This window comes from Falco peregrinus, chromosome 3 (genome assembly GCF_023634155.1).
Source record: "Falco peregrinus isolate bFalPer1 chromosome 3, bFalPer1.pri, whole genome shotgun sequence".
In the NCBI taxonomy this organism is placed as follows: Eukaryota; Metazoa; Chordata; class Aves; order Falconiformes; family Falconidae; genus Falco; species Falco peregrinus.
In genome coordinates, this window is record NC_073723.1 from 115,006,447 (window position 1) to 115,030,369 (window position 23,923).

The following is a 23,923-nucleotide window of genomic DNA, read 5'->3' on the forward strand; positions in this document are numbered from 1 at the left end:
CTTGTGGGACCCCTCAAAACGCCAGCTGATTTTGTCAGGGGGCAAGCACAGCAGAAGGCACGCAGCCCCATGCTGTGGGCAGCCCAGCCCTACGCCCATTGCCACGTCCAGCTCTACTGAAAAACACCAAACCTCAGCCCCCATGCCCACCCACGTCACTCCCACTGGGTGGCCAAGGGCACAGAGACACCTCCTCCTTCCTCTCCCCGAGGGGTCTGGAGGCCCCCAACCTCTCCCTGGCAGTGCTGAGTGGTGCCAGGCTTCAACCTTCCCCTCTCCCTTTTATCCCAGTGTATTTAAATGCTGGGGGGGGGGGGGGGGGCGGCTGGCAGTACGGCATCCAGGGCTGATGATGGCCGGCAGTGTGTGGCTGCATCAGGAATCTCAAACCCGCCACGACGCTTGGGAAGCCAGGGAGAAAAACACATCGTGATGGTACGTGGGAAGAGCTGGGGAAGCCTGAATGAGGTAGCTATAGGATACTAATCACAGGGCACTGAGGGCATCACACGGCGCCTGTCACTGGCTTCAAGGCAACAGGAATCCTGGGCTTTCTCGCAGCACCTCTGAAAACTGATCTGAGATGCAAAGCCGCCGCCAGCCCCTCATGGCAATGCCTGTTTGCATCTCCCCCTCCCCCCCTGCACTGGCACCAGCCGCTCTCCTCTCGCCCACCCGTCTCCGAAGCCGACCCTGCTCGTGGGGCTCCCCACAGCCCAAGCTGCCGGGGGTGCCCCACAGCCCTGGGGCTGCAGCCGTGTCCTGCTCCGCTCCCTCCACGTGCAGGATGTGCCCACCGGTCCCCGCCTGCAGGGCAATGCTCCCAGCTCAGCAGCATCACCTGCACTTGTGTAGGGCTGGGTGTTGGGGTGTTGTGCAGGGTCCCAGCCCAGCATCGCAGCAGTGCTGGGTCTCGGGGTGAACACGGCACAACAGCCCTGTGCCTCCACCACACCTCCTCCCTCTGCCTTCGACTTCGCTCTGTTACCAGCAGCTGAATGCCAGTGCCGGGAAGGCGGTTGCCATGGAACATCTGAAACGCCACCCCCAGCCCAGCAGCCAGGGAGGGGAAGCATCCCCCAACCCATGTCTCCCCCCGTAGGGATGCAGGGTCAGCCTCCCCTGCAGCCCCACAGCACTGGAGAGGTCCTCACCCCCTCACCCCCCAGACCGACAGCAGGGCTGCACTTGTGGGCTGTGTTGCTCCATTTTGGTAGAGACAAACCCCAGCTCCCACCTTCCCCAGGGACACCCTGAGGGGGCTTCAGCAGGGATGGGATTGCCCTGAATTACCCCCGGGGCATGGCTGTGTGGGGGAAGGCAGCCGACCCCTGCAGCCAAAGCTACCACCCCTCCAGTGTGGCACAGGGTTAACAGTTTTAGAAGAAATATTTTTCAGAGCCACAGACTACTCCAAACCAGGCACCGGGGAATGATCTACAGTTCCTCCAAAGAGGGAACAAGACGGGAACCTCCCCAGAGGCAGCCAAAGGGCTCATCCTCAGGGCAGCCTGAAATTTGGGAATGCCCTGAGCTGGATCCAGCCCCGAGCCCACAGCCCCCGCCGAGCAGCAGCCACCACCTCTGCCAGCATCTGTCCGGCTCCAGGGATGGAAAGCAGCCGCAGCACTGCTAGCCCTGCGCATCCCGCTGCTGGCCCTTCCTGTGCCGAGGTCATACCTGGGTACTAATGACTGATCAGCAAAAACCCACCGTCCCTCAGGGCATTTTCAGGCTGGACCGATATTCAGCCCCTCTGCACAGCCTGCCTCGTTCAGGATCCAGCCTCGACCGTGCACCCTGCTACCCGCCTGCCCCTGATCATAACGTGGGTTTAATTAGCCGTCCCTCCCCAGATGCTGCATACAGCCACCAAGAAATCAGTTAGAGGTGTATCTGTTGGAGCAGTGATGCTCCGCACTGGCAAACACCCTCGGCACCCAACCAGCGCCAGCCATGCTCCCTGCCTGGGGCTCAGGGTGGCAGGGGACCTTGCCAAGGCCACCTGGGGTGGCAGGGATGCACTGTGGGACCCACCTGCGCACTTGGTGCGGCTGATGAGGGGCGGACCCGGTTTGCCAGTGCCCCCCTCGCCGGGCCGGGTGAGCAGGACGCTGATCTCGTACTCCGTGTCTGGATCCAGGTGCCAGAGCTTGTAGGTCTGCATGTTGACAGCGTGGACCTCCGACCAGGGCCCCGAGGTCATGCGGTACTCGATCTCCTTGCGCACGATGGGGCCATCGCCGATGATAGAGTTGGTGTTGAGCTGAATGATGAGGTAAGTGGAGCCAGCCCGGAGCAGCTGGGGGGGTGCGATGGGTGTAGGGGGCTCTGGAAGAGAGCCAGAGAAGGGGTAGGTGGAGCATCCCCTTCCAGCAGAAGCTCTGCAGCATCCCCAAGGCCAACTCTGGCACAACCACAGGTACCACAACTTTATTTTGGTTTTTACTAGGTACAGCCAACACGGTCACATCTCTTCCCAAGCAAACCCACCACCTTTGTGCTGCAGGGCACACAACCAGCACAGATCCCCTGCCCCAAGGACACAGGGATCAACGCTGAAGTGTGGGAGGGCACCATCCCGCCTTTGAACTGCAGCCTGCGCACGTGCCCTCCGTTGCTTTCAGTAAAGCTTTAAGAGCTGCCATAGGGTTTCATCTGATCAAACCTTAATTATTTTTCTAAGATACACTGCCCAGCGTGGCGCTGCACAATTTCACCATAATTAATTAACTCCCACCTACCGCAATCAAAAATAAATGATCTAAGTCCACCGGGAAAGGTAGTTTCCTGCTTTTATGGCGAACCATCTGCATGTAGCAACTTATTCACAACGAGAAACTGCAATCCCACCACCCAAGTGTCCCACCTTCCTCTTCCTCTGCAAGCAGCGCAGCAGAAATAGCCCGTCCGCAACCCAGGGACCTGGCGGGCAGCAGCAAGTCACCCACCTTTCACGATGAGCTCAGCAAAGTTGGAGACACCAGAGCCACGGCTGGACTGGGTAATGCAGCGGTAGAGGTCCTGCTCCTCCTTGGACACCTCGTCCAGCTGGAAGGTGGCCAGGAAGCGTCGATGGCTGATGTGCTTCACGGAGGCGGCCGGGACCACCTCGCCGCTCTGCCTCTACCCCACGGGGAGAGACACAGACGTCACCAGGAGGCACAGCGTGACATCCGGAGCCACCAAACACATCCCCAAATGATAGCTGCTTAAAAGGTGGGGGGGCTGCCCTCCCCCTCGCTGCCCAGCAGGGCTTTCTCCCAAAGGGCAGGCACAAAGGCGCTGCAGAAGTGATGCGTGGGCTTGACAGTGGAGATGCTGGTTTCAGCCCCGCTGCTGCTCACCTGCATGAGGAACCGCTCGGCCTCAGCTGCCTTGCCAGCGGCCACGCACTGGAAGGTGGCATTCTGCCCCGCGTTGACCTCCACATCGCCCAGGCGGGAGAAATGAGGCGCTTTGGCTGCCAAGGGATGCAAGAGGTAAGTGGCCGAGCTCTGAGCAGGAACACTGCTGCAAAAATCCCATCACAGCCCAAAAACCCACCCAAGACTCCAGGGCTGGAGCTGAGCTCTGGACGGGCTTGATCCCCATCCTCACAGCCCAGGTCGGAGTCAGGAATTCGCTCCTGTCCTCGTACAAGTGTCCCAGGGAGGGATGCAGCCCTCCCCCCTCCAGCACCCTGCAGTGCTGGTGCCAGAGAGGGCTGATGGAGGAGGGCAGGTTTCCTACCCCAGCCTGGAAGAAATAGGGGGTGAACCCCAACAGCCAACGTGCTCGGACAGCCTGGGATTCCAGATCCCCACCACCAGTCCAGGTGGCCCTTTCCCTTTCTGATGGGGACACTCAGGCCACATATTCAGTCCACGCTTCTCCAAGGTCGCATCAAAAAACTGAAGCAATGTTGGAGGTGGTAGCGATGGGGATGAAAAAAGGAGCCCTGGAGGAACTCGGGAGAAGGAGCTCCACCAGCCTTGGTGACAACAGGACACCCAGGTGCCACCAGGCTGCACCCCAGCATTAGCCCATCAGCTCTCCCCAGGACCATCCCAGTGGGCACCAGCTCCAAACACTGCTGCCCAGCCCACCCCCCACCCTCACGTCCCGTCCCCTGGCACTCACAGCATGGATAATTCAAGAGCAAAATGTCATCCAAGCCAAGATAACCCCTGCGCTCGCTGGAGACCATCGCCTCGAAGAGGACCTGCGGCACCAAACAGAGGGGTCACCCATTGCCAGGGGGGTCCACATCATTCATGCAAGGGGGGGAGGGGGTTCTTCTGGGGCTCACCTGGTACTCGCTGGGCCAGAACAAGCTGACGGCCAACTCTGCCTGGTGCCACTGGCGGCCGTGGGAGCCCGAGGCATTCCAGACAGCACTGCCCACCGGGCCCCCCGTCACCCGGACGTAGGCGCTGAGGGTGCCAGGGCTGTGGCCGTCCCGGCTGTACATGAAGTAGCTGAACTGGAGGCAGTGGGTGTCATTCTCACTCAGTGCCTGGAAGAGCAGGTGAGCTTTCTGGCCTGGGGCGTGCTGCGAGGAGTTCACCATCAGGTAGGAGCCTGCAGCGGGAGGGAGAAGGGAGGAAAGCGTGGAGCGATCCCCCTGTCACACATTTCCTCAGCTCCACCAGCAGTGATGGAGAAGGCGGAGGATGTGGGTCTGCAAAAATATTCACGGCTCGGCAATGATGCTTGGGTCCCACTGGGTATGGGACACGCAGGACAGGAGCAAGGGACCTGGGACGGAGTCAGCATCCAATGCCTCTTTGGGCAGCACCAGGACACTGAAACAGGACCTGGGCGCTGGAGGAGGAGGGAAGGATCAGACCCACTGCCTCCAGGATAAGCTGCCCCCCCCCAGGACGCCGAGGTCGGTAACCGCTTTGATACCACCAGAGACCCTCCGCCTGCTTTGCTTTAATGCTCACAGCTTCGGCTGCGTCAATACTCCCCTCCCCAGCCGGGCCCCAGCCATTTAATTTCCATTCCCATCGCCTCGTATCATTTACCACACAGTTGTCGCCGAGTTTAAACTGTGCTCGGCAGGCACTCACCGGGGGAAAAGCGCTCATCGGCTTAACCAGCAGCAGCACCCCAGCTCTCCGGGATGCTGGCCCCAGCCACCACTGGTACTCCACCTCCCATCACCCAAAATCACCAGCAGCAAAACCAGGAGTCCCGGTGTGTGCCCCAGTGCAACTCTAAGGCCGTACTTATGGGGCAGGCAGGATGAAAATCGAAAAGGGGATCCTAAAGGCAGCAGCCTTCCCTGCCCCACACCCTCCATCCCAGGCAGTCCAGAGGCAGGAGGGGGATGCAGGAGCCCCAGCAATTCGTGGCAGCTCCCAGAGCCATCCGACGTGGCCGTGGGGCCAGGACACAGGGTGGATGAGAAGCTGCCCTGCCAAACCCTCCCCATCACCAAAGGTGAGGGGATTATTAATATCCCTTCAATTTTAATAATGGCAGAAGCTGTAAGTAACAAAGCTGGGCCATTTATTCAAGTCTGCCATTGTTTTCCTGACAGTAGGTGCTTAATTATTAATAGCTTTCACCACCAGTTAATTTAAACGAATTCACAAGCTTTCCTCCCAGTGAGCGGCATGGAGAAAAGCCTAATGAAGGCAGCAGGGGATCGTAGGGGACACCCATCCATCTCCCCCAGTGTCTGTAAGCTGCACCTAGTAGGACTTCAGAAATGCCTGGGGAGACCCCAAAACCCCCAGGGGCTCACAGCATCACCTGGGGAGACATGGTACCAGGTACCGCACCACACCTTCCAGTGCATCCCTCAGGGATGGGAGCCAGAGCAGGGCAGAGAAATTACCAAAAAAGCAAAATTTTCCCTGTGTTGCTGATCCATGTGTGCGCTTGGCACCCCCAGCTCCTCTGGGCAGATACTCAGGGTGAAATAAAATGATAACGATTTATTTTCTCAGAGCCAAGCACAGCCACATTTCAGCAACAGAGGGAAAGGCACTCTGTCCACAGCTCTTCTGGCTGGGGTGGTTTTTTTCCCCTCTTGTTTCCCCCAGCAAAATTATTTCTGCACCAACAAGATCAGCTCCATTTGGTACGGATGACGGTGTTGTGGGAAGCGACTTCCGACCCACCCCGTGCCAGGGGACATCTCCCAAAAGCCACCTCCACCTGCTCCATCTGCCAGGCCCTCACTAACACACCCAGACCCTTCTTCCTCCCCTCCCTTTAAAAGCAAAAAGCCAGAGGACCAAAATAAAGAGATCAAGACTAAAATTAAGCCACTGACAAGTTATTTTAAAAGACTGAGAACATCCATTGAGGTCATCTGGGACCACAGACATGAACGGGTGGCAATCCATCCGTGCATCACTCAGCTGGCAGGGTTTTCCCCTCTTTATTTTCTTCCCAGTGCTACTGCAACAAAAAAAAAAAAAACAACCCAGGCTCCCACCATTCGCTTTTGTGCTAATTATATTTGTCCTCCTCCCTTGTAAATCACTGGTCCCAGCTTCAAAGTTGGGATTATTTATTTTTTTTAATGCAGGAGCAGCAGTGGTTCTTGCCCCTGGGGTGAGGTGCTGCACCCTGCATGGAAGCATCCCCTGGCATGGACAAGGTCCTGGGGCAGGCAGCTCACCAATGCCCTCGGCAGCCCCTGGGGTTTTTTTCTGCAGGGGCTGTTTTTGGTTTTCAGGGAGTTTTTTTGGTTTTGGTTTGTTTTTCTGTTTTGGTTGTGTTTTTTTTTTTTTTAATGCAGCTCAATAAAATGGCAGCACAGCCCACCTGGCTGCTTCCACCAGCAGCACAGGGGCACAGAGAGCTCAAAGAGGCAGCAGCTGCCAAGATGGTGACAAGGGGGTGACTGCCACCTGTCACCCCCAAATGCAGTCCCCCCGCAGGTCACCAACCTGCTCCCCCTGCTCTCTCGATGCGGCTGACTGCTGCCCAGGCACCCAGGGGGCAAGGGGGCTACACAGCCCCTCCTGGGGAGATGCAGCAAGGACTTGGGGGTCCCCCAGACCCCTTCCACTTACTCCCTATTAATCCACCACTGCTGCCAGGATCTCCCCACGAGCCCCCACCCCACCAGGCGCTCAGCTTCCAGCAGGATCCAGCAGCTTCCCAGTCAGGGCAAGGGCAGAGCTGCAGCAAGAGCTGTGCAAATTGCCAAGTTCCAGCTTTTCAAGCTTAGCTTAACTCCTGCCCACAAAGCCGGAGATGGGGATGGAGAGAAGGGGGCACCTCAGCCCTGCCACATCCCAGAGCCGTAGGTGGGGGACAGGCAGGACCACTCCCAACAGCTGGGGGGTTGATGCACTATCACAGTTCATCAGCACAGCAAGGGTTATTTTTGAACCCTATCCATATGTCGGCATTACACAGCAAAAATCTGCTCCAAATATGCCGGGGAAAATAATTTCTGAACCTCCCACGAAACGGGAGCCTCAAACAGCCCCGGGGCATCCCCCAGTTCAGACTTCAAACCAAAGGACAGGATTCGGGCATACATCAATACCGTCCTTTGCTTGTTAAATCCTTCCTCTGATCCTCAGTTTAAGGTCAGTTTGAATCAAGATGCTGGTCCAGGCGAGCTGTCACCCCCGCTTTGTCACGGCACACAATAAGTCAGCCCCTCTGTGTCACGTCCCCCACAACATAATTTAGCTTTCAGGTGGACTTTTAGACAAGAACCAAAGTGCTCTGTGGAGAGAAAGACTCAAAAAGTGCTAAATAATATTTCAATCAAATAGGAAAAGAGAAACAAGTTTTCAGAGATGTTCCTTAAGGAAAATAACATCAATTTGCTACGCAAAAGTCAACAATGAGTGTCGAGGTGCAAAATCAGCCCAGAGGGGCTGTGCACAGAAAGCCTTGCACCCCTCCCAGCAAGTCCTCATGCGAGGTCACCAGCCAAATTTTTTCCACTTGTGGGATCACCAGCTCTTCATTGGGTTTCAAATAGGGTCTTCAAGGATAGCTTGGCACCTCCGATAACTTTGGCCATGAATCAGAGATAAATGAGCTCCCAAGGATTTCCCCCCCCCCCCCATTTCAGGCTGAAGCTCTGCTCGCCCACAGGGAAGGAGCAGCTCTCCCCATCAGGCTGCCCTTCCCCCAGGGTCCTGCCTGCATCCCTCTGGGAAAAACCCAAAACAGCCCAGCAAGGAGGAGGGAAGAATCCGACATCCTCCCCGATCCCCTGTCTCATCAAGTTTTAGCTCCTCCAAAACCACGGAGAGATAAAAATAAAATTTAAAAAAAAGAAAAAAAAAATCAGAGCGCTATTAAAAGGCAGCCAAAGGCAGGCAGGATGACAGGAGAAGGTGGCACCGCCAGCCAGGAGGTGCCAGGGGACCAAGTCTGAGCACCGCAGCATCTGCCTCCAGGAAAGCGTTTTGGAAGACTAAGCCCGACCGTGCCTCCTCCGACCGTATGCCCGTTTCTTCTCAACATGTCAGAGCCAGCACGGGAACCGGGTACCCGCTCCCCACCTCTGTGCCGAGCATCCCCCCAGGGAGCCCAAGCACCACCTGATCTGCCACCACCACAGGGTCCTTGGACAAACTGTAATCATTCCCCCAGGAGCCAAAAAAATTTAAGCATAATTTTTCATGGGTTTTATGGATACGCAGCAGAAGCTGGTTGGGAAGCGGTGCCAAAGCTATCAGCTGAAGGAGCAACTCCTTGGAGGAGATGGAGGGACATCAGAGCTCATCGGGGTGGGGGGGACATCGGCCCGGTCACTCCCCAGGGCATGGTGATGGGGCTGCGCCGGGAGCATGATGCTCCATGCACAGAGAGAGGGAAGAGCCAAGCAGGGAACAGAAACTGATTCACAGAGGATTTTCTAATGTCACTGAGTTTGGAAAAAGAAAAAACACATTCAAGGGAAAAAAAACCCACCCACGGATATGCTGGCTTAGTATTTTCTAGCACAAGCTGTGAGGAGCGGAGGAGCCCGGGCGCTCCAGCCCCCAGGATGGGGATGCTGGGGGAGGGGGGGTGGGCCAGGAGGGCATGCAGCCTCCATGGGCAGCTTTTCCCACAGTTTCTCACAACCCAGCTCATCTCCTTTGAACTTCCAACCAGCAGCAAAAAGAGATGCCTGCACCTCATCCAGGGAGATGTTCCACAGGGCACCCTTGACCTCTAAGGGGCACCCTGCATCTCTGCAGGGGTGAGGAGAGGGACCCAGACTCAGCTCTGTCCCGTGCTCCAGCCAAAATCATACAGGGCTTAACCTAGACACCCTGTTTTCTTTTGAGGTTCATGAAGTAACCCCAACCTGCAACCCCAAGAGCTCAAAAAAAAATCTGATTTCACTCCCGTGCCCCATCCCCACCTGGCAGCACCCCCGCCCCAACACCTGGCCCTCTGCTCCTCAAAGGGCATCCAGCCCATCCTCAAAGGGCAGGGTCTAGCCGCATCCTGCGAGCCCTGCGGGTGCCAGCAATGCCAGGTGCTGTAGAGCACAGCACGCTGTCCCTCCTCACCCCAGCTCCAAACAGCAGGGCTTCTAGATATTGCAGAGCCCCTGAAGGCAGGTACAGACCAGCCTGGCACATAGAAGTGATGATTGGGGGAAAGCAGGAGGAAAGTACACCCAGAACATCTAGGGAGAATTATTTTGGTGCGGGCACAGGGATGGTGCAGCCTCATCCCTGCCTCCCTGCAACTGCTCCTTTAAAAGAGAACAAAAAATAGTTGGAGGGGAAAAAATAAATAAATCACAATTGCAACATGGGAAAGACCCATCCATTGTCTTTTGGTGAAAGGGAGACTAGTCAAGAAGGGAAGAGAGAGGGGGGGAAAGAAAGACCCAAACCAAAGAAAGCAAAAAGAAAGAGGGATGGAAAGGTAGAGGCAGGTGGCCCGCAGCCAGCATCCGCTCCAATAAATCCTACACTCCTTGAAACTGGCTGATCTCCAATAAAAACTCATTTTAATCTAAGACCACGAGACTTCTTTGGAAAGTGCTCCCTGGAGAGGCCCCGGTGCTGTGAAATACTCTTCATCCACCAAGCTGCTGGGGGGGACCAAGAGGGGCAGTGAGGCTGCAGGAGCCTCGTCCACAGCTCCCCCTGCACACCAAGGCACAACGACACAGAGCTGGGGTGCCTGCACCTGCTGGGTGCCCCAAGACCACGAGCAAACAGTACCTACCTGGTACTGGGGGAGCCCCCAGCTGTGGGGATGAACCCCCCTTCAATCAGCACTGGGGACTGGTGCCCTTCCTAGGGACCGGATCCAGTGATGCTCCATGCCCACAGCTCAGCCTCACAGTGCCCAGCCTGGGACACTTGCATCCCCCTCCCCATTCAACTTTGGAGTTTTAAAGTCTTTGCATTCATTTAAGCCCCCATCTCTCACTAACCAACCGTTATTTCCTCAAGCAGTGCGAGCAGCCCCATTCCACCCAACCCCTTCAACCCCTGCAAGCCCCCAGGCTTTAAACTCTGGCTGTTCACTGCAGATTTTTTAATCACAGCTGAAAACCAAGCAGAAAACCCAACTAATTACAGGTTTAAGACTCCCCATCATGAGCCACCTCAATCCCCAGCTCTGCTTCCCTCCTCGCTGCCCTGGGAAACCCCCCTCAGGACACACACAAATTAGGATAATTCAGTTTAAAGCAATTATTTGGAATATCATCAAGGGAGGAACTGGGATCTGTCAGCAGTCCTACAGGCAGGCTAAGGGTTGTTTGCCCTCACCCAGCACCCAGGATGTGCCAGCAGGGACGGGAAAGGAAGGAAAAGGTGATGGGAAGAGGAGAAAGTAAAGGAAGAGGAGGGTTAGCAGAGGGGAAAAGCCAAATTAAGCCTTGGCACGAACAAGGCACAAGATAAACAGCTGGAGGCAGACTGATGGAGCAGTAAAGCGTTTTCTATAAGGCAGTTAATGTTTTAATAAAAAAAGTCATTTTTACTATTGAGCTCTAAAATCAGCTCTCCTCTCCTGCTCTTCTTCAGCATAGGACCTGACCTCCAGGCTGGGCAGGAGCCGGAGCGCCAGCACCAGGCAGGAGCCGGCAGTCCCCGAAACATGGAGCATCTCGAGCCCCCTGCATCTTGCTGAGCAGATGGGCACAGGGACAACTCGAGGGGGTCACAGCAGGACACAGTCCGGAGCTGGGAGCAAGCAAAGCCCCCAAATGCCACCCAGGCACAATGCCCATGCCAGCCTGCTGGGAGAGGGGCAGCCCCCCACAGCTGCCCGGCTGGCCATGCTCCCCCAGCCTGGCCACCAGAAAATAGCAAAAGCTGGTTTTAAAGCAACGAGATAAAGAAGCCCATTTGCATTTTTTTTACAGTTCCTCAGACTTCGGAGATGCCTCCAACTCACAGCCACAAGTCCTTCCCCACACTCCCATGAGCCAGAAACACATTTTTCCCCCCTTTTCCACATTTCCCAGGGATGAGAATTTCTCATGAACCTGCAAAAGCAGCAGGAGCCGACACGCCAGTGGGGAGAGAGCAGGCAGTGGCTGCCGACCCCAGGCAGGGAGAGTGGCTCTGAAGGTGCCCCTTTACGATGGGATCTGGGTGCATCCCAGCTGGCAGCAGCCACAGATGCCGCGCTCAATGCCAGATGGGGAATTTGGCATCACCGGAGATGCTGCCGATACCCACGGGAAGCGTAGCAGCAGCCTGGGCAGCTTTCCATCCCGCTGCTGCGGGCAGGGGGATGCCAGGGTGCTGCGGACATCCCACACACAGCCCCTGGCCAGCCCCCGGACCAGGGCTGGGGGTGCCTGGGCTGAGGGCAGCAAACGCAGCGATGGCAGAGGTCATGTGCAGAGGGAGCAAAGCTGGAAATCTTGACTTTCCACCCCAAAAATACATGCCTGGACCGTATGCAGGCTCCCCCACCTCAGGGTGGGCTGGGGGTGCCAGGGGGTTACACCCCGCCAAGGCAGCAACACTGGGCTCAGAAGTACCCAGGGCCATTCAATGTCCCTGTCACTGCTGTGCCGTTAAAAACCCTTCTCCCCTCAGCAGCAGCAGCAGGGTCCGACATCCCCCGTGCCCAAGCAATGCCCTCCCCAGGGCCACGCAGCATCTGCCTCATCGCACTGAGGACCGACAGCTCATCACACACAGCAGCACCCTGCCCATGCGTCTAAGGGCAAATCAAGCCTAAAACATTGCAAGAATTAAAACCAGGAGAAGCCACCTAGTCCAGCTCCAGGGTCCAGGACTGAGGGGTGGGTTGGGGGCACTAGGGGGATGCAGGGTGACGAGCATGGCCCTGCTGGGGACCAGGACTCACCGTGAGGCAGGTCAGCTGTCAGGTGCGGCATCATATAGCTGCGGACGAGCTCCCACCCAAAGTCATCATCCTCACCCTGGCTGTACTCGCACTGGTTCGGGTCGCCGTCCTCCTCAAAGGTGCAGCCGGCTGCAGAGAGAGAGACCCATCAGCCCCCGCTGAGACCCCCTTAGAGCAGCTGGTCCCTCCCTAAGAGCCATGCCAGGATGGTGTGCTGCACCCCACAACACAGGGGGACCCCAGGCAGCCCCCCATGTGCACCCATGAGCAAGGTAGGACCCTATCTGCTGCTAATCCCCCACCTCTCCCATCCAGTTCCTCCACCAGTGAAATGAGCTGACAGGTCTCAGCCATGGGAGCAGGACGCAGCTCCCAGCTTTGCTTCCCAGGGGTCAGTCACCAAATAAGGTGTTTCTCCCAAAAAACAGGCACTCCACATGAGGATTCGCAAAACCCTGGGGGCTCCTGCAAAGGTCCTGCTTTGACCTCAGCCCTTCGTTTGCCTGCACCGGGTTTGACCTTGAGCTCCTGGGGGTCTGCCCGTTGCCTGACACGACGGCAGCAGGTCCCAGGAGGGCCTTCAACATCCCACAGCACCCACACCCCTGGAACAGCATCACCGAGTCCGGGTGTCCGTCCGTGTCCCCCCCCCCAGCTGCGGGCTGGCACTTCTGAGCCCTTTCATTTATCTGTCGGGGCTTTGGGGTTGGTTTTTATCCCTCGTATCCTCCCCGGTCTGCAAGGTGCTCAGCTCAGCACGGAGATTTGGAATAAACGCCAAGCCACTTGTCCCCACGTGTACCCAGGTGACACGGAGATGCCAGCCAGCCCCCCAGCCCCCCAAACCCCGGAGCTCTGGGGCTGGCTTTGCCCACGGGGCCGCTCCCAGCCCTTCATTAACACTGACCTATTGTTCCCTTAAACCCACAGATTACACCAGGACCAGAGCGCCAGCGCTAATTAATACGAGCCCCTGGACTGACAAGGGCAGGCACGTTAAGAAAGCCCTGAGCTAGCAGAACGAACAAAGGCAAATATCCCCTAATGGGCCAGCATGAAAGCAGAGCCGGGCCAGGGGATTATTTCTTCTGGGTTTTTTCCTATTTTATCCCCAAATTACAGCAGTAATTCCCCCACCACCCGGGGATTTGCCTGTTAATGGCCTCGCTGCTGCCACACGGGTTGTGCTTCCCAGTGCCGGGGGATGCTTGGGCACATTGCTTATGCAAACACGAATCCAAACACTGGAAAAAATCCTCTAAAATGCCCAGAAAATTACGATTGCCAACTCTTTCACACGTAAGAGCATATTTGAGGCTTTCCCCCGTTTTACACTCATTTTTTAAAGCACGAGGGCACATTCCAGCTCCATCACCAAGCTGGTGGGTTTTTTCCCCCTCCCCTCTCAGAACCACAAGAAACTTCTTTTTAAATAACTTAAAGCTAATTCTCTCATATTCATATGCCTGGAGGCACCGAGACCTCACAGCTTGCTTAAAATCCTTCCCGAAATGGAGCGTCTGCCCAGCCCACGTGCGGATGTGCCCCCGCACCGCAGACACGGTGCTCAGCGCCTCCAGCTCTCCCCACGGGACACAGCAGATTTTTAAGAGTCTGAAATTTGACTGCGCTTTCTAATGGGAGAAAAAGTACAAATCTGTCAAAAATTTCCAGGAAGGAAAGAAAATAAAAAAATCCAAAATAAAACAGTGTCAGAAACTAAGCGCCAAGTGATTTTAAGAAAAAAAAAAAAAGCACTCAAGTGTTTCTTTCCAAGATCTGCTGAAACGGGATATATTCTGGGAGGAAGAAATTTGTTCTTGGGGCTTTTTTTTTTTTTTTCTCTGAGAAACCAAAGTGGAGGCAATTGGCGTTTCAGGCTGGCAGAGCCCCATTTCCCAGGGAAAAGCGATCCCTCCACCCCCAATAAACTATTCCCAGCCACTAACAACACTGGGGGAGACAACCCCCCCCTCCTAGGCCAGACCCCCACCACCCGCATCCCACTGCCACCCCCAGCACAGCCACTGGCACCAACCCACCCTGTGCCTCCGTTTCCCCACTACTCCATCACCACAAGGCTGGATCCTTGGCCACCTGCAAGACGATGCCCAGGCTCCAGAAGCTTAAAATGCAATTACACAGAGCAGATATTTTGCTGGCAGAGGCACAGCTGGCCAAGCCGATCCATCTCCCTCCTTGGACAGGTTTATTGTTATAGCTTCTCCCTGCACGAGCCTTCCCTCCCATCCGCGGCGCAGAATGAAGGAGGCTCGACTGGCCACTCCACCTCACTGACAAATTTGTCTATGATTTGCATACACCGGGAAAAAAAAAAGGGTTTTGCAGAGCCTCAGTTTCCATGAGCTATGGGATGTTTTGGCACCATTTCTCCCCACCCAAAGGCAGGGCTAGGGAGAAGCTCGACCTCCAGTCCCTTCTCCCTCCCCATCACAAGACTAAATGGGGCATAAAAATTAACACCTGAGCAATTAAACATCAACATCCCAGCTCCAGAAGGGGTGGCTGTGGGTGCCCTGTCAGCCATGGAAAGTCAGAGGGGGTTTCAAAAAAAAATTAAGGTTTCATCAAAACGTTTGCAAGGAGGGCAGAGAGACTGCAACCTGAAATACCCATCTGCAACAAGGGGGATGGTTGTATCCATCATAAGGGCTAACAGCAGTGGGACAGGGGCTGTGGGAGCCAGCCAGGGCTGGATGCACCCTAAAAGTCACCAGGCAGAAACAAGGAGACCCCAGTTCCCAGCCCCTGCGCTGGCTCAGGGCCAGGGTAACAGCAGCTCCGGGTGGTGAGATGAAGGCAGTGAGCGCAGGAGGTGCAATATGAATGCAAGAGGCTAAAAATATTGCTGGGGGCATGACTGTCTGCTCCCCGGGGGTGTGATGCATCCAAGATGATGCCTGAACACCCTGAAGTCACCTAACACACACCCCACACACACATCCCAAACCCTGCCCCAACTCACGACCTGCATCCCGTGCCAAGGACAAGACATCGCCTATTAAACACCCCACACAAAACCCCCATGGCACCGTCATGCACCCAGGCACAGGGGAGAAAGATGAGTGCTAACACGGGTTAAACACCAGATGGATTGACATTTTAAGAAAAGGAAAGAAAAAAGATGTGGTTCAAAGGATTTGCCAGAGACATGGCTACCAGTGATGCTCAGCATCCTCCCCAGGTACCACTGCCAGCTCCGTGGTGCCAAAGCATACCCAAGCAGAAGGGAGCAGAGGGGCAAGTGCTAACACAGGGGTTAAACACCAGATGGACCAAAATTTTAAAAAGGAAAGAAAAAAAAGAAAAAAAAGAGGTGGCATGAGGGATTTGCTAGGGAGACTGGTACCAGTGCTGCTCAGCATCCCTCCCCAGTACCGCTGCGGCACCAGGGCATGCCTGGGCAGAGTGGAGCTGAGGCATGAGCAGTAATATGGGAGTTAAACATCAGATGGACCAATTTTATTAAAAAAAAAAGAAAAAGAAATGGTGGCTTAACAGATTCACCAGCAACACAAGTACTGGTGCTGCTCAGCATCCCCTGTGTATGCTGCCACCCAGCATTCCCCTCCCCCGGGATGCAAAGGAGGAAGCTGGGGAAGGGGAGAAGAGGAATGAAGGATTTGCAGAGGGAGTAAAAGAAAGACCAAACAACGGACAGCATCCAATTAAATCTCCGTGACCACTGAGGAATATGATCACCCACTCACCAGCCCACCTGGCGCTCTTTCATCCACCAAGTCCACGCTCCTCTCGCTTCAAAGTTAATTACACACTTAAACCTTTTCTGTTTAACCTCCTGCACCATGGGACATGCTCCACAGGCTTCTTTTTTTCTTTTATCGAGCAGCCTTGAAAAGGCTCCTGTGCGATAGGGTGGCCCGGCACCATCCATGACGGGACCACAAGCTCCTGTATCCCAGTGAGGGTATAGCCACACCACCTAGACCCTTTGAGGCATCATCTGATGGGGATGCTACACAAATAACATACCAAGAAGTGGAAAAGCTTTCTAAAAAAAGAGTTTATACCCAAACTTCAGCAAGCGCAAGCTCCCCAGAGTAACAAAACTCAGGGTGGGTGCTCCAGACTCCTAGTCCAGGAAGAAGCAAAGCCTATCGATGGGAAAAAGCCCCTTCTGCTCCTGTCCTGGCTCAGCCAGGACGGCATTAGCCCCACGGTCATCTCTGGGGTGCAGCATCTTGGGGGCACAAGCCCACAGCACCCCATGCTGCAGGGCACAGGCACCAGCTGGCAAAGCTAACACAGGTGACCTTTCAGAGTCAGGATTAAATTTTTATCCATGGCCTTTTCCAGCAGCTCCTGCCCAACATCCCAGGTAATTACCAGCAAGAAATCAAAAGGATTCAGGTACCTGCAGGACACACCGTGCATTGCCCCAGCAGCCAAGTGGTTGCATGCAAACACCCTGCACAGCAGAACAGGGCTATGACCCATCTTCACCATCAGTCACCATCATCCGAACACACTGAGATGTGGCAGGGGGCGAGCAGAGCTCCTTTGTCTCCCAAATCCAGAGCTCCCACTGCTTCCTGGGAACACGGATGGAGCCAGAGGCTATGCAAAGTCACACAGCCCTGGACTATCATACCCAAGACCTCTTAAACACATAGGAGAAAGATGCTCTTTTTCTGCACCAAAGGATCAAGTTCTTTTTACAGGATAAGTGGCCAATGCTGGCGCTGCCAATGGGGAAACTGAGGCATGCAGCTGATTTGGCAAAGTCCCGTAACACCAGCAGTCCAGCATCATCCCCCAGGGATGTGGGAAGCCCAGGGAGGCGGGCTTTGCTGGGATGCAGAACCCTGCTCCAGCGGGTGCTGGCAAGATGCCATCCCTTCCCCAACACCCCCCCACAGCCGAGCCAGCCTCCCACCTCCCAGATCCCTGTTGCTATTTAAAGGCAATTTCCCTGGCACGCTCCTACAGGAACATGTCCTGGGAAGGAAACATTGGGAGCGGTTTTCCTCTGGGCACCAGCAGACACGGGGGATAGGGAACACATACTGCAGTTCATCTAAAATTAGATACCCTTCTTATCCAGCAAGGTCTCGTACGTACCATGCCACAGGCTCCCGGCCGAGGTTATTAACGGTTACGGGATGGAAAGCCCCAGGTCTGTCGGCAAGGGGCTCAGACTCCCCAGGGGATGATGCTACAGGGGTCCGGGACTCAGGACTCGCTTGGGGGGATGCGGCACCAAGGAATCCAGCTCAGCAAGAAAACCAAGACTCAGAGCGGTTGCCACGCTGCAGCATCGCAGCATCTTCACACCAGTGGAGACCCCCACCACACAGGGCACCCCATCAGCCCCACGGCCAAGCCCAGCTGAGCCCAAACACCCCAGGGTTTCAGTCTCAGCAGTGGGAAAACCTCTTCTAGTCCAGGCAAAGGGGAGCTAAATCCCTCCTTCACTGTACTTTGCACACTCCAAGGGCCTGGGGCACCAGCACAACAGGCACCTGAAAGTGGTTTTGTGCATTATGCACCCCAGAGATTCTGACAAACACCCTCCCTGCTCCTCTCTGTTCCCCACTTCTGTGAAATAGAAACATTCAAAAATATTACCAATTTTCTGGCCCCGATAAAAGCTGATTAGAAGAATATGGAAAGCAGCTCCATTAAAATTCTCACCAGTAGTTTGTTTTGCTTCTCCAAATCATTTTAAATATTGCATTTAATAGAAAAATAATTTGCTCAGCTGTAAGAAACATCAATTTGCAACTTGAAGCCTTGTATATTAGCCAAAGAAGCTAATGTGTAAACATTAGCAGCTCCAACAACACATGGGGTTTAGCCAATGCAATTCCAGGGAGAGAGCAGCCAGATATTAAGACAGAGGATTTGCATAATAAGTCACTTATGCCTGATAACCTCAGTGTTTGGAAAGTGCAGGACTAGGAGAACAATATCCGTCTACCAGCAACTACAGAAGACATAAATCTTTTTTTTTCCCCCTTTTTTTTTTTTTGCCTGTTAAAGACTCTTTATGGTTTTTACCTGCAGGTTCTCATGGAGGCATTAAACCTCCCGCAGCGAGTGCCCAGCTCCAGCACTGGCCCCAGGAGCCTCCAAGGGACCCCAGGCACAGCAGGGAATCAGGAGATGTGGATTCAATGCAAGCATTCCCAAAGCTGGGGGGAGCAAATACAATGGGGAAAACATGACTCTGAAGGGTTGGCAATGCCACGGGGCCAGCTTCTGCTTGGGCAAGGACCAGGTACACCATGCCTCACCTTATGAAGATGCACTCAAAAACAAAGGGGGAATAATTAATCTTTCCTTGGGGCACATCCAGCTGAAAAATGCAGTTCTCCTTCCCTCCCACCCCCTGAAGCAGCTCCCGGGGGGGGATCAGCACTGCTGGGACGCAGGTGCTGCATCACCTCGACACAGGTGCAGCCAGGCACTGTGATGCCCCAGCTGTTTCGCAGTGATGCTGTGGGGCACAAGCCAGGAGGTTTCCCCCCCCACAGCTGGAGCAGACACAGGCATGTAACACCCCATCCCAGTGTTGCTCCCAGATCCAGCCAGCCCTGCTCCCTGGGAAGGACCAGCATCACTCCTCTAACACTATTTATACCCAGGTCAAGAGAGGTCCTGCAGCACAGAAACATCCTCAAGCTCCCCAGCCAGAAGGCCACTCACCTGCAACACAAGTCCTTTAATGATGAACCCTCACTTAATTAACATAGTCAGAGCTGCCTCTTAAATGCCATAGGAAGAAAAACAAGGCAGGCCTTCGGAAACCTCTGTACTGCCATTATCGATTGCTTTACTGTGCAGTTACAGATCCTGGGCTATGGACCCACCTGGAACCTTGGAAGGGGAAAAAAAAAAGGGGACAAAAAAGATTAAAATTAATTGGAAAAAAGGGAGAAAAGGGCCAGGGGTGGGGGGAGTTCATTTCTCCCCCAGCTCCTTTATTACCACCAGGTCCCCATGGCCCTGCTGAAGGCTATCCCACCCCACATGCCCATAGACCCAGAGACACAAGGACTGTGAGCTTCGAGGGTAAAATGCTGCTTTCAGGGAACCCCTGAGGACATGGAGGTGCTCCCTTGGCACGAGTGCAGGCAGGGACAGCAGATGCCCCAGGATGCAGCAGCAGCACCATAGCCCTGGGGGGCTCCAACACTAGCTCCAGAATCCATGAGGAAGACCAAGTTTTCCCACACCAACCCGGTTCTGCAGGGGACAAAGATGGAGGGAACCCTCAGCCTCCCCACCCTGGAATCTCTCCCTGTGGGTACCATCTCTCTGCAGTGATGGATGTGGGCATGAAGGATGCAGGTGGGCTAATCCTGCTGTGATGGAACACATGGCAGCACCAGCAGGGCCTTGGGGAGGCAGCTCAGCCAGGTTATTTATGGTCTTTCAAGGCAGAGAACGGAGCAGCTTGCATTTGCAAAACCAGCCGGCAACAGGGATGCACAGTCCCCACCGTGCCCAGCATCCGCTCCCCAGCCCTCGAGGAAAATAAGAGCAGGAGGAAGAGGAGCAGGGAGGAAGGTCAGGGCAGAGCAGGAGCACATCCCAGTACAATGCAAAATCCAGGCTGACATCCTCCTCTTCCTCCCGTCGAACCGGAAAAAGCCAGGAAAAGCAACGTGGGAAGACTGACACTAAGGTTTAAAGGTGGCAATGCGGCTGACGTGGGCAAATCCGTCACTCACACACATGCACACCAGCACAGTGGAAGCTAAACCCTGTGCTGTTAAATGGGAGGAACAGAATCAGCCAGGAGGTTAAAGGCACCAGCAGAAACTTGCATGGGGGAATAACAAGGAGCCCTGTGCCCAGATGACCCATGTCACAGCTCTGGGGAACACATTGATCCAAGCTGGGCACCCTTTGGCCAGGTAAAGGTGGGAATAGAGCTAAACAAGCACAGAAGAGGTAAAAAAATAAAAAAAAAAATCAGCAGGCATGTTTTTACCAGTCCCCCAGCTGGGCTCAGCCATCCCTGACCAGTGCTGGCTTGGGCATCCATCCATCCCTGAGGCTAGATTAAAACCCAGCAGCTCCAGCAAACTCATCTCAGGGTCTCCACCAGCATCCCAGTGCCACCCAGTTCTCCCAGAGGTTACAACCTCTTTTAACTAGATAGAAACGTCCCTCAGGTCCCCCAGGTGCAGGCACCCATGCAGACATCAGGTATAAAAGCAGCTGGCACTTGGGGACAGCACACTGTAAATCCAGAGTCACAGAAGCTCACAGATGCTTTGCCTCAACAGCTTATTTATCGCTTTTAATACCTGCCCTCGGTTGCTGGCAGCACCGGCTGCAAAGCCAGGTTTGCTTCACAAATGGTGGGGGAAAAAAAAAAAACAACCCCAAAACCACACAAATTTCCCTTTTCTGGAAGGCTGCTGGAAGTCCGTTCCCACCCCTTTATTTTCATAGGGCCTATAAAAACTCAGCTGAGACACAGGCAGGAGCCCACCCCCTGCCCGTTTCCCATGGGATGGGCACAGGCAGGGATACCACAGTGCTGCCGCACTGCTGAGACCTGGCAGACTCAGCGCACGGAACCGCTGGGTTTGGACCCACCTCCCCAACAGCAGAACCCCGAGTCTGGTCGCACAAGATGAACTTGCCGCTGACAGCCGGGGCGCAGGGTGGATTCACAGGCAGTGCTGGCAGCTGGCACCCACCCACCGCACATCCCGACTCCTGCCCGCCCTCCTGCTCCCAGGCAGGGACCCACTCCCCAGCCCCATGGCAGCATCCCAAACCCCCTGCCCTCCCTCTGCCCCCCTGCCGCGGGGTGTCCCTCCCCATCCAGGCAGGGGAAGGCATCGCCCACCCTGCAAACCAGAGACCCCTCCAGGGCTGGATGCTCAGCAAGCCCTGATGCGGCATCCACCCCCACCACATCCCCCCGCAGGATGGCTCAGGACCCTCCATCCAGCTCCAAGGTCAAGAAAACTGCTGCCAAGCAGCAAGTACACAGGGCGGGGGGGGCTCGCCTGCAGCACTCCCTTCATTCCCCTCAGAACCCCCCCACCACAGCTCTCATCACGGAAGATCCCACTCCTCTAACCCCCTCCCCACTACCACCACTCCAGACACCCAAAGGCTCATTCCTGGTATTTCCTTCCCCAGCATTTTATTTTTCCTTGCTCCTGCAGACCAGGATGCAACTGCTGCCTCACCCCCACCCCACAGCCACCCACGACAGATTGCCCTACTGTTCCCACGCAGGCACAGCCCCACTGGGACCCCACTTGCTGCCCTGGGCAGACAGTGTGACCAGGGCACTGTTGCTCCTACCCTGCCCCACTGCCGGGTCCCCAACCCCACAGCAGGGCTGACCTGCAACATCCTAAGCCCATGCCCTAAATACTCCGGGATTACATTAATTATGCAGCAATAACTGAAAAATATTTGTTGAGCGCATGGGTGGTCAAAGAGACCTTGCAGTGGTGCTAGAAGTACACACAGCAACTTCCAACCCCATGTGAGCACCTTCCTGCACACATCCTGCCCAAGCCACGTCCCAGCTCACAGCCCTGCCCAGCTGCAGCCACCAGCCAGGCAGGACATCCCCGGGAAGAAAGGCAGGAGATGGCTCCTAGCACAGAGAAATGCTGTTCAGAGCCAGACACGGCGAGCAGCAGCTACCCAGACAGGAGCCGGTGAGATACTAAATAAGAAGTTCAGCTAATAAAAACAGAAATAGCTCAACGCAGAGATGCGCTGCTTTAGTCTGATATTGTTATAATCCAAGGAAAGCAGGCTGATTGCTGGCTGCAGAAAAATCAATGGGACATTATCACTCAGCAGACAGCTGAAAAAACAGTAAAAAATAAGCAGAAATAGGGGAAGACCCAGCTGGGCAGTGGCCAAACCCACACCACATCCTCAGCCCCAAGGAGAGGGGTCAGAGCCTGCCCTGGCACTGGGGGGGCTTCAAAAGTCACCCCCAAGATGCTCCTTCCCCAAAGCTACACTGGAAAGCTACGGCACCCACTGGCACCAAAGCCACAGGACGAGATGTCCCAGCTGCGACTATGAGGTGCTGGCTGGGGGCAACCAGGGACCACCCGCCTCTGCTAATTCAATCGGCCAAATGGCAGCACCTTGGAAATATGTGAAAAACATTTGCTCTGTAATTTCACAGGGTTGCTGACATGCCTCCGCTGACTGGCAGGGATGCGCTGTCAAGGGATTGGCATGTGCTTTGCGCACCCCATGACAGGTCCTTGTCCCCACAGGTGGGCTGCCAGCTGCCAGGGAAGGGCTTTGGAGACTCTCCCCTTGAGTGGATCTGCCTGGACTTGCTGCCCAAGTTTTAAAACCCCTGTTGTTGAACCCTCCACAACCACAGCTCAAGCTTCAGTGGGAACCACAGCACCACACACGGCACAGGACAGGGCTGCACCCCAAGGAACCCTGTGGAGCATCACCCAAAACTGCAGCAGCTCCACGGGCACCTCCACACCCACCCAAGCCCAATGCCGTCTGCCTGCAATCCATCGCTCCGCGAGCGGCTGCAATGCTCCAGCCCCTCCAGCCCTTCAGAGAAAAAGCCATTTGCACCAGCTCCCGGCTGACAGCAAGACAACTCCCAGGCAGCACCCCAAAGATGAGCCCCCAGCATTGGGGGTGTCTTCTTCCAGACCAGCCACCGCTTGCCTCCCAGCAACATCCTCCTCCCGGTGACCCATACAGCAGCTGATGGAGCGATTGCAGGGTGAAGCACACTGGACCTGAGCAGCACTTGCTCCTCAGCTGGGCTAATTGGGCTAATTAGGCTGAAGAAGGTCTCTGGCATGAAGCAGCATGCCAAGCTCAAATGCCCAGGGGCTGCCTTGGCTCATCTCCACACAGTCATCTGCGGCACCGAGCAGGGCTGCAGGGACTGTGGTCTCATTAAGATGCATCAGGTCATCAGTGTCCTTGTCCCCTTGTCCTGTCCTGGGAAAGCTCAGCGCATCTCGAGCCAGCCAGCCGCTGCATCCCGGCCACAACCCTGATTAACTTAACGATGTCAAGAAAGGTCTGACCCAGGCAGGGTTGCAGAAAGTCAAAGCAGTTTACTGGCTTGTGTAGGGCTCCCCACAGCAAGGGGGACCCCAGCACCTGGTGGGTGCCATACTGGGGCAGAGCCCAGCACAGCTGCAGAGCAGGGAAGGATGGGTTCTGCACCCACTGGGAGCCAGGGAGGTCTGCACCAGCAGAACCACCCCACTGGGGAGACTGACCAATACTGTAAGTCAAATAAACAAAAACCCCACAAAAAATAACATGACAAAATTATTCAGAGAGTTGCTCCAGCTGCAACACATTTACAGCCCCAGCTGCAGTAAGGGGACAACGCTCTGCTCCTCACACATCCTGGCCTGGGATGGGGGGGCTTTCCCCAGACCCCTACTATCAGCACAGGCAGAGGAGTCCCCAGGCAGCAGGGTGCACGGCAGATGTGTGTCCCTGCTCCCCCATCAGCAATGGGACAGCCCAGCAAAGCTGCTCCCCCCCGCAGCACCAAGCTGTGGCCCCCAGATCCAGGCCAGGACACCACTGGGAAGGCAAGACAGATGCAGAATGGGTGCCAAGCACCCACCAACCCCACCCAGCTCCTGTTTCCTCAGCATCTTGAGCACTTTCAGTGTCAGAA

At 55.4% G+C, this 23,923-nt stretch overlaps 1 protein-coding gene across 4 annotated transcripts in view; it reads right to left on the reverse strand.

The window, feature by feature from the left end:
- PTPRU (protein tyrosine phosphatase receptor type U) overlaps window positions 1-23,923 on the reverse strand; it is a 70,852-nt gene that overhangs the window by 40,929 nt on the left and 6,000 nt on the right. For all 4 annotated transcript variants that reach the window (XM_055798450.1, XM_055798453.1, XM_055798451.1 and 1 more), the window contains exons 2-7: window positions 12,259-12,387; window positions 4,292-4,563; window positions 4,123-4,204; window positions 3,348-3,463; window positions 2,952-3,126; window positions 2,038-2,331 (exon numbers count right to left, since the gene is read on the reverse strand). In XM_055798450.1, coding sequence (XP_055654425.1) covers window positions 2,038-2,331; window positions 2,952-3,126; window positions 3,348-3,463; window positions 4,123-4,204; window positions 4,292-4,563; window positions 12,259-12,387 — 1,068 coding nt within the window. The remainder of the gene's footprint in view (window positions 1-2,037; window positions 2,332-2,951; window positions 3,127-3,347; window positions 3,464-4,122; window positions 4,205-4,291; window positions 4,564-12,258; window positions 12,388-23,923) is intronic.